The following is a 16,149-nucleotide window of genomic DNA, read 5'->3' as shown; positions in this document are numbered from 1 at the left end:
AAAACCTGGTTCTCCAGATTAGAAGCCACTACACCAAACTGACTCTCTCTCCAGGTACTGGTCCCCAGTTCAATTTGTAAACTTGCACCAACTCCCCGCTTACAAACACATGTAGAGAAGTACAGGCAGGACATATGTGTGTTCAGTGTAATATATGAACAGGGATAAGGGGGGACAGCAGGGAAAAGACCCTGATTAGTGAGGACTTGTGAAGACACAGGTTTAGAAATAAAAGGAACAAAGGTGGATAAAGAGGCACAAGCAACTGGCTGAGGAAGGAAGGGATTTGAGACCTTAAGATAACTGTTGCAGTTAGAACATGTCATATCTGTCAAGAATCTGAAGAGGAACACAACTTGGAATTAACAGGCAAAGCAAATGTGGATTGTGAAACCTGAACGCTGGAATACATCGGAGCAGATCTTGCAAAACATTTTTCATAAGGAGATATCAGACACCACTTGTACAGCAGAGGGGTAAACATATGACTATTACCTGCCTTGTCTTATTTTCCCACTTCAAAAATGCAATATGAAAAGCCATCCTGCATTTCACGCTCATAATTTATCCAAGCCTTTAAAATGCTTTGAATATTCATGTGTTTCCATTGTTGTATTTTTTTTTTAAATATCCATAACAAAGCAAGTTTTTGTTCTTTTTGGATAGAATTTTATTTCCAGCATATTAGAACAAACATAAGAATTAGAGTCGGATGTCTGAAATACTGTTCCACGTGAACAGAGCCACTATTTTATTCCAACGAAAAGCATCATGCGTCAGCATCGATGAACCCTGAGAGCTTTCGCTTGTAATATTCCTTTGGACGTTCAGCCGCTTAGAAAGCAAAGGTGTTAGGAGAGGAAAAGCAATGGTTGCTAGCCTTCTGTGTCACAATGCATCATCAAGGCTATCAAAACGTCGGGCATCCACCGGGAAATTAAACGTTAAGGAATTAAAACCAAAACTCATCTCCACCGCTGCTCCTGGTACTTGTTCTCTCTTGACTTTTGAGTCTCAGCAAGTCCATGATGCTCCGCGCATAAATGTCTCGCAAATTAATACTGAGGTTGGAGTCACTGGACATGTTCTTGGTGAGCTTCTTCAAGGCTTCACGTTGGCGGAGAGCAGCCTCCTTGATCTTCAGGGTGAAGTAGCAAGCGGAGAAGCGGTCGTTGATGATGGCGATGGGCAAAGCCAAGACCAGGATCCCTGACAGTATACACACAAAAGCCACTATCTTGCCGATCGTCGTGTCTGGTCTGATGTCTCCGTAGCCGACAGTCGTCATGGAGGTCGTCGCCCACCACCAAGCACAGGGCACGCTCGTGAACGTTGTGCCGTGGACACCTTGCTCAACAAAATACTCCATGGTGGAGAAGATGGAGATCCCCACCGAGAGGAACAGCAGAAGCATGCCCACTTCTTCGTAGCACTGCGCAATGGTCATCCCTAGAGACCGCAACCCTGGAATGTCAAAAACAGGTCATCAATCGTTTCATGCTCTTGTGGAGATAAATAAAAAGGGGGAAGATTTAAACCAACAGCCCTCAATACTGTAGCCATGGCAGTAGGGAGCTAACCAGCATTCAGCAATGCAGAACAGATTCTTCTGGTGTTTTGTATGCAACAGAATTCACATTAGCATCTGCCCTTTTAAAGCTGGCTCAGGATCCACTTGAGTTCCTGTGGAGTCCTTAGCTCGACTGCGTAATCCCCCCTCTGGCTATTAAAAATTCTCCTCCATGCATAATACCTGACCTTAATTTATGCTTCCCGAATGAATTTTAGCTGAAAATGTGCCCCCTTGAGATTATGCACCCCCCTGAGATTATGGTTTTGGATGCTCTCCACAGCAGCACAATTCAGACTTGAGGAGGCCCCAAGGAAAGGAGTTGCCCATCCCCTTGTTACTACTAATACCCTTTCAGGAACTTGTGCTATGATGATTAATCCAGGGCATACTTCAGAGACAGTCCAGTATGGCATGGAGGGGCCAAACATCTGGAGAGCCACAGTTTAGTCACCTCTGCTGTATGGGAACAGTGTCTTGGCATAAAGGAACTGAATGGGGATTATGAACTCCAGCATGGCTCAGTAATTAGAATTCCAGACCGAAGAGAGCTGGGTTCCGATCCCCACTCTGCCACCAAGCAATCCTTATACCAGTTACGCCATTTCAGCCTAACCTCCTTCCCTCACAGAGTTGTTGTGAAGACAAACTGGAGGAGGGGGGCAGGAATAATGGGTTAGGTCTAACCTCCTTCTCCATACTGCACCTCCTATCCCAAATGGCTTTTGTCCCTGCAGGTCCTACAACCCCCAGCCCAGTCTTTGTTTGGTACATAGAATCATAGAGTTGGAAGTGACCTCATGGCATGGGCCATCTAGTCCAACCCCCTGCACTATGCAGGACACTCAAAACCCTATCGCTCATCCATGGTAACCTGCTACCCCGTTGAACCTTCACAGAATCAGCCTCTCCGTCAGATGGCTATCCAGCCTCTGCTTAAAAATTTCCAAAGACAGAGAACCACCACCTCCCGAGGAAGAGAAAGGAGATCCCCTCCTTCCTTGTTTTACTGACAGAAAAGCCGGTCGGATCCAATCCTATGTTCTTTGCCCCAAGCTCCTTGGAGAAAGAACAGGATTAAATAAAGCTGTGAAATCGATATGAGGCGCTCAACATCCATGCCCTTCGCCAGCTGTCCATGGAAGTGATCCAATGCAGCGTGCGTGTAGGAGGAGAGCGATCCGGCTCTTCTGAGCTCTGCACTAATTCATTCACGCGTGTCGTACGGCTGCCTATCTGCAGAAATGTACCCTCCTAGAAATATTCACACTCACTGGGGTCCCAGCCTCAAGTGCAGCAGAGCATGTGTGAGTCTGCCATCTCAGATCTATCACAACATATCCAGCTTTCACTTTGGCAGATGTCAAGGCAAGAGATTTATCTAAAAACATTTATAGTTCCCTGTTCCAGGGACCCGCAGGGCATCCACCAACACCACCAATTCACTCCTGTCCATGCCTGCTGTTCACACGGGCACAGGTGAGTCCCTCATCTTGATCAACCTACATATGCATTTCGAGGCCACCCTGCTCCAACTACGGTCACAGTGCAACCCAGCATGGAGCAAACCTACAAATACTAAACAGAATGTAACCCTTCTAAGACTCTGTTTAAAAACTGCACCGCTGGACTTCCAACCAGTTTTGCGTAAGGGCAGCAGGATGTAGCAGGATCTTGTCAAATCCCAGAAGCTAAGCAAGGTCAGTGCTTAAATGGGAGACCACCAAGGAAGACTCTGCAGAGGAAAGCCAACGGCAAACCACCTCTGCTTCTCACTTGCCTTGAATCCCCTTGCTGGGGTTGCTGTGACGTGACAAACACACACGCACATCGCTGTTCTCCAAATGTCAAGGAAACAGAGATGCTGCAGGAAATTCTACCATCACTATAACAGTGGCAGCCTAAACCAGCGTGGGTTTAAAGAGGACTTTGTTGGGAGCTGCCAGGCCACAATTTCAAAGCCCCATTTTTTTTTTAAAGCAAGTCTTTCTGTAAAAAGGAAAAAAAAATCTAGTTTTTCGGATTAAACTAGTAGCCCCTGGAGCTGCTATTTCAAATTAATGAGAGAGTTCTTCTTGTGTGTTTTTGAATGTTATCCCCATCAAGCCTGGCAGCTCTCTCTAAATTTCCAGCTGAAAAAGACCGTTGCCTCCAAGTGGGAAATGGCTCAGAGAGTTTTTGATTCATCACGACCTGCCCAGGAGAGGAATGAGGCGGACAGCAGGAGACACCTGAGAACATAGAAAGAGGCATCAAAGGGGCAACAAGCAGGGGCTGATGAAGCCAAAGCTATAATTGGCTGTGTGGCTGATTCTGTTCTACCCTGATCTATGCAACACACAGAGGGATGGTGGACAAAGGCCCACAGATGTTGTAGAAGACAATTTGTATTTGCCACCAATTTGGATCCTAGGAGGTATGCCAAGGATCTTCTAGAACTGTAGCTCATCTTCAAACTTAAAGAGATCAGTAGCCTTGGAAGAAAGGCTGCTTTGGAGGGTGGACTCCAGAGCATTATACTCCACTGAGGACCCCCCCCCCCCCCGCCTAAGGTGACCAGATCTTAACACTGGTAAAGTGGGACACCACTGACTGGGGGGGGGGGGGTTCTTGATTAAAATTTGGTTTATATGGAGCAACAAAAATTTTCATAGAACGCATAGAACGCAAAAATAGTACTGTAATATATATATATATATATATATATATATATATATATATATATTTTACTTTCAACCTAAGTACAATTTGCCAAAAGTGGGACAATCTGGTCACCTTATCCCTGCCCCAAATCCCACCCATTCCTGGCTCAAACCCTAAGCTCTCCAGGTATTGCCTCAACTCAGAGCTGGCAACCTCAGACCCTCGGCATTTCCGAGTGCCGTACATGATTCCTTGGTCTGTGCTTTTCCGTCAACACGAATATGAGGCAGAAGGACGCGCCTAATGTGAGAACATCTGCCGTTGCTATGCCCATTGCAGGGTCACATTTAGCTGCCCTCTGAGTCACTTCTGGCAAAAGCTGCCTCCAAGCGACCAGCATGCCTCCCCAAAATTAGCACATTTGTCTCCTGTGTCACAAACCACAGAGCTATGTGTGGCCTGTTAGGCAACTGAAAAACCTAGGGACTTAGCTCTGATAAAAGAGTACCCAGCATCATTCCAAACTACTGTAATTCTTTTCTTTTTCTGCTTGCAAGAATATTCCGGAACGAAGCGATGGAGTCGCTAGAACAGGGAGACTCCTTAGCAGCTCTTCAGAGGAGAGCCAGTTTGGTGTAGTGGTTAGGAGCCCCGACTTCCAATCTGGCAAGCCGGGTTGATTCCGCGCTCCCCCACATGCAGCCAGCTGGGTGACCTTGGGCTCACCACAGCACTGATAAAGCTGTTCTGACCCAGCAGTGATATCGGGGCTCTCTCAGCCTCACCCACCTCACAGGGTGTCTGTTGTGAGGAGGGGAAAGGGAAGGCGACTGTAAGCCGCTTTGAGACTCCTTTGGGTAGAGAAAAGCGGCATCTGAGAACCAACTTTTTCTTAAAAAGTGGCAGACTCTCATTTGGAGAATTAGAGTTGATTCCCCACTCATCTGGGTGACCTTGAGCAAGTCACAGTTCACTTAGGTCCCCTAGATCAGGGATCCTCAACCTGCGGTCCTCCAGATGTTCATGGACTACAATTCCCATGAGCCCCTGCCAGCACCTGCTGGCAGGGGCTCATAGGAATTGAAGTCCATGGACATCTGGAGGACCACAGGTTGAGGATCCCTGCCCTAGATAAATTCTCCTAGAGCTCTCTCAGCCCCACCTACCTCATAGGCTGTCTGTCGTGAGGAAAGGCGATTGTAAGGCTCTTTTGAGATTCCTTTGGGTAGTGAAAAACGGTATATAAAAAAAGCTCTCCTTTTGAGAGAGCTCTGAGAGAACTGTGAGTGGGTCAAGGTCACCCAGGTGGCTGCATCTGGAGGAGTGGCGAATCAAACCTGGCCTTCCAGATCAAAGTCCACCATCTTAAAACACTCCATCAGACTTAACCATTACACCGCATACCAGATTACTCAAGGAGGGTATTTCCGAGCCAGCTTCCTGGAAGCACAATGCTCTCGTGCCTTTCTGATCGGATAATTTCATCTACTTCATTTACCTCCTGAACAGGAATAGAATGATTAACGTTCCTGCGAACAGCTCAGAATAGTACAGTCCACGTAGGCCTCGATTTGTCTCCGGGCCAATGGCTTTCAGTGCAAGTCCAGTTTAATTTGAATCGTAACAAAAAGATGACATCCGTAGCCAATTATACTTTCAGAGCGTCGGTCTGCCGCAGAAGAGCTCGATTTGAGCCCACGTATCTGAGAAAAGGAGCACTGAATCCTAAAAGCTTAAACCCAGAAAATCTCACTTGTCTCTAAAGCACTGCTGGGCTTGAATGTAAGCTCTCGTGTGAGATCCTTATCGAGCCCTTTAGGACATCTAGCTCTTCTAGGATACCCTTTTATCTAGCTCTTTATGATATCCTCTTCCTTACCCACTGGTTTCTGGCCGCCAAAGGAGCAGGTGGTGATATGAACACGATAAAGGGGATGAAAATTCAGCAGGAGGTTGTGGCAATACAGATTTAATTCATCAGAGTGAGGCCTAGTTCTTACAACCATAAAACAGCAGTGGTAATCCTGTTTCGGGCTTTGATTCCTTCAAACTCACTACTCACACTTCTGAATGCTTCTCTGTGCAGAAACAAAACGTGTATTCTAAACTAGGTAATGGTGAGCTGTTTTTTGGGGGGAGAGAACTACACTGACTTTCTTCCTCTCTGGTGGTATTAGCTACAGGGTAACCATGGCAACTGTCCTAGGTACCTAGGGTTGCCAGCTCTGGGTTGGGAAATAGCTGGAGACTATGGGGGCGGAGCTGAGAGTCGGCAGGATTTGGGACTGGGTGGGGACTTCAGCATTGTATATTGCTGTGGAGGTCACCCTCCACGGCTGCCATCTTCTCCAGGAGAACTGATTTCCTGAACTGGGAAATGAACTGTAATTCCAGGGGATCCCCAGGTCCCACCTGGAATCTGGCATCCTTATGGGTACCACCCCAGTCCAAGGAGGAGGTTGACTAGAGAGGCAGAGGCAAGGGACAGAAATGGGGGGGGGGTGTGGCTGTCTCCACCTCCCCTCTCTGCTGCAGCAAGAACTCAGAGGAAGTCGGCCTCCTCCACTGCTGTTCAACTGCTCGAATCCAACAAATAGCTATGAATGACGGTGGGGGTCAGAAGAGAAGAAGAGTCTTGGGGTATGCCATGTCCAACCACTCATTCATACATTGCCAAGCCAGTTAGCCCGGGGTGGGTTGGGCACCACATGGTGCTCCCCCTCCCTCTGTTGCCAGAAGAGAGGACCTCTGCCTGCACCATCTGCGTGTGTAGTGTGCCAAGCACATGCACGATCCTCCTTTGACACATTGTATGCCACCTTGCCACAGCAACAGACAGCTCAAAGGTGATGGAGGTATGACGGGGGTCATTGGGGATAAGAAGTCCAGTGCAGATTCACCCCAGCCTCAAATAATGTACAGGCGTGTTTATACCATCACTTTCTACAGAGGAATGGCTTTGTAAAACTAATGTGCTCTGTTGTTCTTCCACAGGGTTGCCAGCATCCAGGGGGTGCCTGGGGATCTCCAAGAATTCCAGCTTGGTTTATCAACATAAGTATTGTCTACTCAGACAGGTAAAGGTTCTCCAAGGCCCCAGGCAGAGATCTTTCACAGCATGTACTATCTGGGGTCCTTTCAACTGGAGAATCTGGAGACTGAACCTGGGATCTCCTGCATGCAAAGCAGAGGTTCTTCCACCGAGCCATAACCACTCTGGGGTTAGAAACAGCAGGCAATTTAAGAAAGTTTGGCCACCACTGCTAACCTTACTTTGTCTTGATCAGCCACAGGAGCACAGGAAGGGTGTTCTAGAGCAGGGGTAGTCAACCTGTGGTCCTCCAGATGTTCATGGGAATTGTAGTCCATGGACATCTGGAGGACCACAGGTTGACTACCCCTGTTCTAGAGCGCATTTGTATGCAGGGCAATGATGGCACCCCAAAGACCTGGTCATCGCAATCTGAACTATGCACCCTAGCATGTGCCGTGGTCTCTTTTGCAACACAGAGGGGTTCTGCCACAGATGGAGGAGGCAGCTTTGTATGTGTGACTACCTTTGTATCTGTGCTCGTACTGGGAATGAGTGAGTCAGTGGAAGACAAGACAACACTTGCTTGGAATAAAACCTGATCTGGGTTGTTCAAGTTTCCCTCTCACTGTCATTTTAAAAACACCAGGTGTAAGCTCCTGCCCAGAGAGCAAAGGTATAAAAGCAAATAAAAAGGATGGGGGGGATGGTAGAAAAAGGAAGGGATGGAGGCATGAATGATTATCGGGCCACGCCCGCACATCGGCCCATGCCCACGCATCGGGCCGCGCCCGCACGGCCGCACAGACCGGCCCTGATTCCCTCTCCCTGCCCTCCCGCAGTAAGAAGCTTCCCGGGCCGCAAGCTTGCAGCCTGGGAAGTTTTTTACTGCGGGGGGGGGGGGGAGAGGGAGCCGCGGCCCGGCGCCATGGCCTTCGTGGCCCGCCACCAGTCCGCGGCCCGCAGGTTGGGGACCACTGCCTTAAACCACTCCTGCATGCCACTGATTATCTATCGGCTTCACAATGGGGTGGGCAGGCTATTTATACATACTGCCAACCTCAAACAATTCTTCTTCCCCAGCCATACAATTGGTTCCTGCAGCCTAGCCCACTTTACACGCTTACTGGGACAGCACCCCCTCCCTGCTCCCCTGACCTAATGCAACACGAAGGGGCGACGGCTCAGCTATTGAGCCCCAAATAGAAGGACCCAGGTTTCGTCTTTGGCATCTCTAGTTTACAAGAGCTATGCGATGTCCGAGACCTCTACTGGACACTGGGGAGCCAACACTAGTCAGAATAGGTTGTACTGATCAATGGTCTGTCTCAGGGTAAGGTAAGCCGATATCTATGTGGAGCCCTCTTGATTGGCAAGCCAGATGCACCCTTTTTTTTTTTTCTTGGACAACCAGACCAAGTGGGCTTCTCTCTCTAGATGGACCTTCTAACAGAACGCCCATTTCGCACACTGTAATGAGCACACGGTGGCAGGCAGGAGATGGCACCTGTTTCTGTGCCACAGGAATTGAATTCTTGCCCAGTGGGCATCTGAAACAGGCTTTAGTCTTCCAGCATAGGCCCAGCTGCTGCAAAATGTTATATTGGCAGCATGCCCCCTGGGCCAGTGCTCCTCCTAAGAGCTGGACTGAAGGCAATGTTTTGAACAAGCCTGAGATTTGCCATCATCATTGGGGAGGGGGGGGGTCTACCATCAAGGTGCTGCAAAAGGAGCACAGACACCATTTTAACACACACCGAGCAAGCTTAATCAGGTCTAAACCCTCATTTTAATTCCTAGAATTTGCTCCTAGGAAAGCCAATTTAGGATTTCAACCATTCTCCTTAGGCGAAACGAACGAGAGCTGCCAGCTCTGGGCTGAGAAAGACCTGGAGATGTTAGGAATGAAGCTGGGAGTGGGTGGGATTTGGGGTGGGGTGGGACCTCAGCGGAGTGTAATGCTATGGAATCCACCCTCCAAAGTAGTCATTTTCTCCAGGGAAACTGATCTCTGTCACCTGCAGATGAGCTATAATACCAAGGACTCCCCAGGTCCCACCTGGGGACTAGCAACCCTAGGACCAACACATTTGCTTCTGCTAAAACAAGGAGTTACAATGGACCAGTGCTTGAGCATCCTGGCACCCAGGTTTTCATCCCCAAATAGGTCAGCCTGCCACAGGTTGTCCAGGCTTCTGCCAGCAGATTCAGGTCCATCATCCATCATTTATACAAGGCGCAAAGCAAGCCACTTTCTGAACTGTAAACCCTTTGCATGCAATGGCAGAAAGGGGGCATGTAAATGTATCAGATGGACTCCCCCAAAAGAGTGCCACCCAATTTTTTGGCAGTACAACTTCTAATTGATCTGATCAGGGATGTGCCTGGTGGTTTGGGGAGTGCTGTCGTGGCAGAGCGGCTGCCTGGTTTAGCAACCGCACATTTCGGTAGGCTACCAAGGAAGAAAATTGATTCCTTTGAAGTGTGCCGTTGGAGGAGAGTTTTGCAGATACCCAAAAAGACACATAAGTGGTTTCATCATCAAGTTTCATCTCCCCCTAGAAGCTAGAAAGAATAAGGCTACCATCCTTTGGTCACATAATGAAGAAACAAGAGTCACTGGGAAAGACAGTCATGCTAGAAAAAGTTAAACACAGCAGGAAAAGAAGAGCCAACATGAAGTGGATTGACCCAACAAAGGAAGTCTCAACCTTCAGTTTGCAAGACCTGAGCAAGGAAGTTAAAATTAAGATGCTTTGGGAGGTTATTAATTCATAGGGTCACCATAAGCCACACACAGAGAAGCCTGCCCAAGTACCTATTCTCCTGGCCACTCAGGGTTCAGTCTTTCCACTGTCCCTCTCCTTCAAACAGACCAAGAAATTCAACCACAGAGAAGAACTCCCACATTTTGGCTTTACCTGTGGAATGCCTGCCCAACTTCAACATGCGGAGAGCTCTTAGCAGCCTCAACACTTGCACAATGCGCCCCATGTTCTCCAGTTCCTGGGAGCTGCCTCCACCACGCAAGCTCTCCACCAGCAGTGTGATGTAGAAGGGCAAAATGGCCAGAAGGTCTATGATGTTCGCCACATTCCTCATGAAGCGACACCTGTTCCGTGCACACAGGATACGCAAGGCGAACTCTCCCGTGAACCAGGCAATGCACACATACTCCAGGATGTCTAGCAGCTGCGACGGCAGCCAGCTCAGTTCCACCGAGATCAAAGCCATGTTGGCGATGGAAATAATCACAAAGGCCATGGAGAGGGTGCCAAAAGTTCGGGCAGCTACGGAGGAACCAGGCTTCTCCAACACCTCCCAAAGCTTCTGCCTGACATCCAAGCAGAAGCTCCCAGAGAAGTCCTCTTCCTCATCTTGGGCATCCAGTTCTTCAGACTCTTTCTTGATATCTAAGACTTCGCTCAGTTCTTTCCGCCTGAAGTACCTGTCCAAAGACACCCAACCACAAACATGCATGTTATATTAGTACAACCAATGTTGACTGATTTAGGAAGAATCCATGCTCCCTGACCAGAGAACTTGTTCAGGGCTGTTCGCAAAGGAATAATGGCAAAATCGTGAAACCACAAAAACAATTACCCAATTGCGTTGGGAATGAGGTGTGAATCACTTATTGGTTTAAGCAGTTTCAGTTACAGCAGAGGTAGTCAACCCGTGGTCCTTCAGATGTTCATGGACTGCAATTCCCATGAGCCCCTGCAGGTTGACTACCCCTGAGTTACAGGATCTGGCAGTAGGTGATGTGAATGATCCTTGCCAAAGACTCTACAGCAGCCTTTTTCAACCTTTTGACCCTGGAGATAACTGCTGAAATATTTCTCAGGCTTCAAGATACCAGGAAGTGCTGTCAGATGGCCACCCCTACCTGTCACACCCCTCAGAACTGAAAAGAGCCTCAGCTGGCAAAGTTTAAATGGCTGGGTCCCCTCCCCTTCCTCTTACTATCCCTCCAGGCCCATCATTGGCTACCTGGGGAGGAGGTGGGTCAACCTGCCCAAATAAGCGTAGAATTTTTTAGAGTTAAAAATACATTTTTTTCCCCTTTTCACTTTGAGTCAGAAATGGCAAGTGCAGGGCGGGAGGACTCTCTGCAGCTGCCATTTTGAAAACCCCCATGCTGCAGTACCATTGAGGGGTCCTCGTGGTACTATTTGCTACCTCACTACCATGGTTGGGAAGCCCTACCCTGGAGAGCCTCTACTAGTCCAAGGAGACAAGACTGACTTTGATGGACAAAAGGTCTGATTCAGTAGAAGGCGGCTTCATGGGTTCAAGACTGACCAACCACATGCCCATCCCCATACTGGATCACCACTTCATCCTCCTTCCATGCCAATCACCACCAGATTCAGCCGCCACCACCCTTCTCCATGTTGTGGGTCTTCTGCCACTGCCTACCAACCCACCGCATCTCCATTCTCCCCACCCCATCTGTGTCCCTTACTCCTGCAGCTTTGCATTTAAGCCACCCGACAATCTCGTCAAATCTCAGGAGCTAAGCAGGGTCAGCCCTGGTTAGTCCTTGGATGGGAGACCACCAAGGAAGTCCAGGGTTGCTCTGCAGAGGGAGGCCATGGCAAGCCACCTCTGTGCATCTCTTGCCTTGAAAACCCCAGTGTTGCTATAAGCCAAGCTGGGACTTGTCAGCACGTCGCACATGCAGACTTGATTTCTGCCCAGCCACCACCGAGCGCCCACCTGTCCCGGCAACAAGAGTCAATGCTGAGCTCATCCAGCCCCCAATACTGGATCTCCTGCAGAAACGAAAGCGCGCACAGCTGATCCATGACGTGCAGCCGGCCAGTCTGATAATAATTGTGGATGTAACGGAACGCCTGAGAACTTCGGTCGAAGAAATATTCGTTCTCCACCAAGTTGGCATCGTCGCAAAGATCCAGGAGGCTGGAGGCGGCATCCCGGGCGGCCGATACCACCACCGCCAGCTTGCCAAGACGAGTGTCTGGGTAGCAACACAGCTTCTGCTGGGACAGCACAAAGCGGGCCCCTCCCACGTTGACAATGATGTGGTCCAAGGCTGGGGCCACCTGGGGCAGGAAGGACCCGGGCTCCTCCTCGCTACAGAAGACGCTGGACTCGAAAGAGCCCAAGGACGTGCTCTCTTCCAACTCCTCTGCAGACACCCCGGAAGAAAGGGACAGGCAGCATGGAGGAGACTTCATCCTTCAGCTGCCAACAGCAGCTTCTGCTCTCCTAGGAGAGGGAGAGGGGAAAAATTAAACAAGCACGCTAAAGCTGAACAGTATGTTCTGGGGCCACCAGCAACACAGCTGCCTCCTGAATGCCAAGCATCTTGAAATGAAGACAAACATATTTGAGATCCCTCCGATAGTTCTGTGATCGGGGGTTCTAGGTATTCGGTTCATTCACAACTGCTCAAGCATGAACACACCGATTTGAGAACCCTCATTTGTGTAGCTTCCATTTCAAAATAGATTTTCACCACCCCCTGCCCTTGTGGTTGTGGAAATGCATCATTAAAAGGAGACACGAGGCAATATTTGGACCTGCTCAGGATGTTATGTTCTATATATCTCTGTTTCTCATCCCTAGTTACTAAAGATGAATGAAAAACTGCAGCAGGATCTCAGATTTCCAAAACGTCTCTGGATGCCGATTGCCTTGGCACAAAACCCAGAATTTTATTTTGGCGTACAGTCTTCAGAAGGACTAACTTCCATACCTGATACCACCGACAAATTTGCAAGACAACTTTGCAATTTTATAAAGCGTTTCTCAGCTCCAAGCCGCTTGGTTTTAGCGTGCTCAAGAATGGCAGAATTGCAGAAGACTGCACGGCAGATCATTTTGCATGCGGGATTTTATTTATTTATGCTATTTATAGTCTCGGCATAAGTCAAAAACAAACCACAGCATGGGACACCCAGGAAAGGAGAAAGCATGGCAAGACTTTGTGAGAGGGAAGCTTCACACTCTGCTGCGTGAAGTGGTAAGATATAAGCTAATAATGGATTTATGTTCTACCAGTGTGGTATACCGGTCAGAAAATGGGACCAGCAAGATATAGGTTCAACCCCTCACTCTACTGCAAAACTCACTGGGTGACCTTGAGTCAATTACCACATCTCCGCCAGTTAGGGGAAGGGGAATCTCATATCCCATTTTACTATATTTACTGTATTTCAGACTGCGGAAGTTTAAGTTCATGGGATCTGAACTCAGGACTGACGCCCTGCCCCGAAACACTTGGCTTCCCGAGTACAGTATTTAAACCGGCTGGCACCAAGGAATTTAAGCACGTCACCTGGCAACTGCTTCCCCTAACAATTCACATACAGGCATTCCGGTTAACAGAAAATGGGATCCTGTTTCTGCAGAAATGCTTCACCTATACTACTGGTGAAAATACCACCTGTGACTTTTAGACCCCCCCCCCCAAAAAAAAGCTAAACAGCCTCTTAAATGGCATAACAAAAAGGGAACTCCTGACCGCTGGATCCGTTTTCTGCACAGAAGCAAAGGCACAGACATGGATAAACACATTCCTTTCCAACCCAATTCGTTCACCCCTTTGTTTCATTAACAAGATCGGCCCTTCAAACCCACCCAGTGTTTTATTTTCACGAATCCGCCTCCTTCCCATTCTCTCCCTCGCGTCCCCTTTTGCGCAGGCGATCTCCCTCTCCTTCTCCTCCTCTCCCCCGCCGCCCTTCCAACGTGTCCGGCTGCCCCTCGTACTAAGCCCTAGTCAACCTGTGGTCCTCCAGATGTTCATGGACTACAATTCCCATGAGCCCCTGCCAGCGATGCTGGCAGGGGCTCATGGGAATTGCAGTCCATGAACATCTGGAGGACCACAGGTTGACTACCCCGCGAGCCTGAGCCCTGAAGCGCCGCTGCCCATCCACCTGCCCGATCGCCAACAAACGACTGGCGGTCCGTTCGGCGTCTCGTTCCGCACGCAGATCCGAGAGGCCGAAGCGGCAAAGTGCCTGCAAGTGGCTTGTTCGCACTCTTGCTGGGAAAGGCGCGGATCGGCTCCACCGCCGCCCTACGCGCCGCGCAGAAAGCACGAAAAGCCCTCGACGACAATGCGGGGCTCTTGGAACTTGGGAATCGGGCGGCGGAGGGTGAAAAACCCGCTCTAAGTCCCTCGGGCGAGGGTTACCTCCCATCGGGGCGCGGAGCCACGCTTCACATCTGGACAGCTGCGCCCGCAGGAGGGTGCTGGCCGGCCGGCTGGGTCCCGCGTCCGGCGGCTCATGCCAGGCGCCCCGCCGGCTCCCTCCGCCTGGCAACTTCGGAGTAGCGCCGCGATCAAGCCTCTCCGACGGTCACATGGAGGGATGGGCGGGGGAAGAAATCAGACGGCGCCGCCCAGCCAAGCCACCCCCTCTGCAAGGAGGGTGGCCCGGCAGAGGGGAGACGGAAGGGCGCGGTCCTCGCACGACCGCGAAGACGAGGCTGGCGCTGCGCCGCCGGGGTTGGAAAGCCGTCGGGCAAAAAATACTCCGAAGCAACAGGGCAGAGTTTGAGTCCAGTGGCACCTTGCGGAGCTTCGCCCACTTCTAATCTGGAGAGCTGGGTTTGGGTCCCCGCATCTCCCCCACATGCAGCCAGCTGGGAGACCTTGAGCTCGCCACAGCCCTGATGAAGCTGTTCTGATCGAGCGGTGATATCAGGGCTCTCTCCGCCCCACCCACCTCACAGGGTGTCTGCTGTGGGGTTTGTAAGGTGCTTTGGGATCCCTTCAGGTACATTAACATTAAACTTAATTCTACTAGTCTGCCCAGGGTGGGTCACAAGAAGTTTCATACAGTCAAGTGTCGCTTAAACACTTTGAATCGATGTATGCTATAGAGAGGTTTTAAAACTCGAAAAGCTGCTCATTTACTAACTTAGTGGAAAAGAGGTATAAAAACACAGCTCATAGTATTATTGCGAATATAAGCTGTTCTGTGTAAGCGGGTTTGCTCAGAGATAGAACCTGGTTGGTCTTAAAGGTGCCACTGGGCTCAGACTTCAGAACGTGGATCCCACCCACCAGCATCCATCTACTGTGAAGCAAGTATGCTGAGCACTCCCTGTCCACTTTCTCCAAAGGAAGCCTATGCAGGATCGCTGCATGCTCACACACCTGGTTAGTCAGACCATGGTATGTTCTTTGGATCGGACAGAAACTTCAGGTTGCCCAAACGGAAGATTCTTCCCATGCACTATAACCCACTTGATCAGGGGTAGTCAAACTGCGGCCCTCGCTGGCAGGGGCTCCTGGGAATTGTAGTCCATGGACATCTGGAGGGCCGCAGTTTGACTACCCGTGCACTTGAAGATGCTTAGAAACTGGTTGCCTTTAAAAACAAACTCACCCTCTTGGGCGAGTCTGCCCAAATTCAATAACAGTGTACAATACATCTTTAAATCCCACCTCTCTAAATTTCAGTATTTCAGTATTCACTAGAATACATCTCGGTTGTTACTAATAATATTTTAAATTGTGTATTACAGGGAATAGCCGCCGAGGAAAAAAAACTTGTTACCTTGAAAATGGGCAAATGATAAACCGGTCCCCAGTTGAAGAGGGATGTACACAAACTGGAGTGTGTCCAGAGGAGTGCAACAAAGATGGTGAGGGCTTTGGAGACCAAGACAGGTTGGGGGAGCTTGGTTTGTTTAGCCTAGAGAGGAGATGACTGAGAGGGGATCTGATAACCATCTTAAAGTATTTAAAAGGGTGCCATATAAAGGATGGAGCAGAATTGTTCTCTCTTGCCCCAGAGGGTCAGGCCAGAATGAATGAGATGAAATTAATTCAAAAGAAATTCCATCTAGACATCCAGAAGAAGTTCCTGACAGTTAGAGTGGTTTCTCAGTGGAACAGGCTTCCTCAGGAGGTGGTGGG

The 16,149-nt window shown here is 49.4% G+C and overlaps 1 protein-coding gene across 1 annotated transcript; it reads right to left on the bottom strand.

The window, feature by feature from the left end:
- Positions 1–673: 673 nt before the first annotated feature.
- On the bottom strand, positions 674–14,574 carry KCNV1 (potassium voltage-gated channel modifier subfamily V member 1). The gene is made up of 4 exons (XM_077351640.1): positions 14,416–14,574; positions 11,967–12,479; positions 10,166–10,692; positions 674–1,464 (listed from the first exon to the last, which is right to left on the bottom strand). The coding sequence occupies exons 2-4, from the start codon at positions 12,446–12,448 to the stop codon at positions 953–955; spliced, it is 1,521 nt and encodes a 506-aa protein (XP_077207755.1). The 5' UTR covers positions 12,449–12,479; positions 14,416–14,574; the 3' UTR covers positions 674–952.
- Between the last annotated feature and the right edge of the window lie 1,575 nt (positions 14,575–16,149).

The sequence above is a fragment of the Paroedura picta genome, chromosome 9 (assembly GCF_049243985.1).
Source record: "Paroedura picta isolate Pp20150507F chromosome 9, Ppicta_v3.0, whole genome shotgun sequence".
Taxonomy (NCBI): Eukaryota; Metazoa; Chordata; class Lepidosauria; order Squamata; family Gekkonidae; genus Paroedura; species Paroedura picta.
The sequence above is the reverse complement of the archived record's forward strand: the minus strand, read 5'-3'. Positions and strand labels throughout refer to the sequence as shown.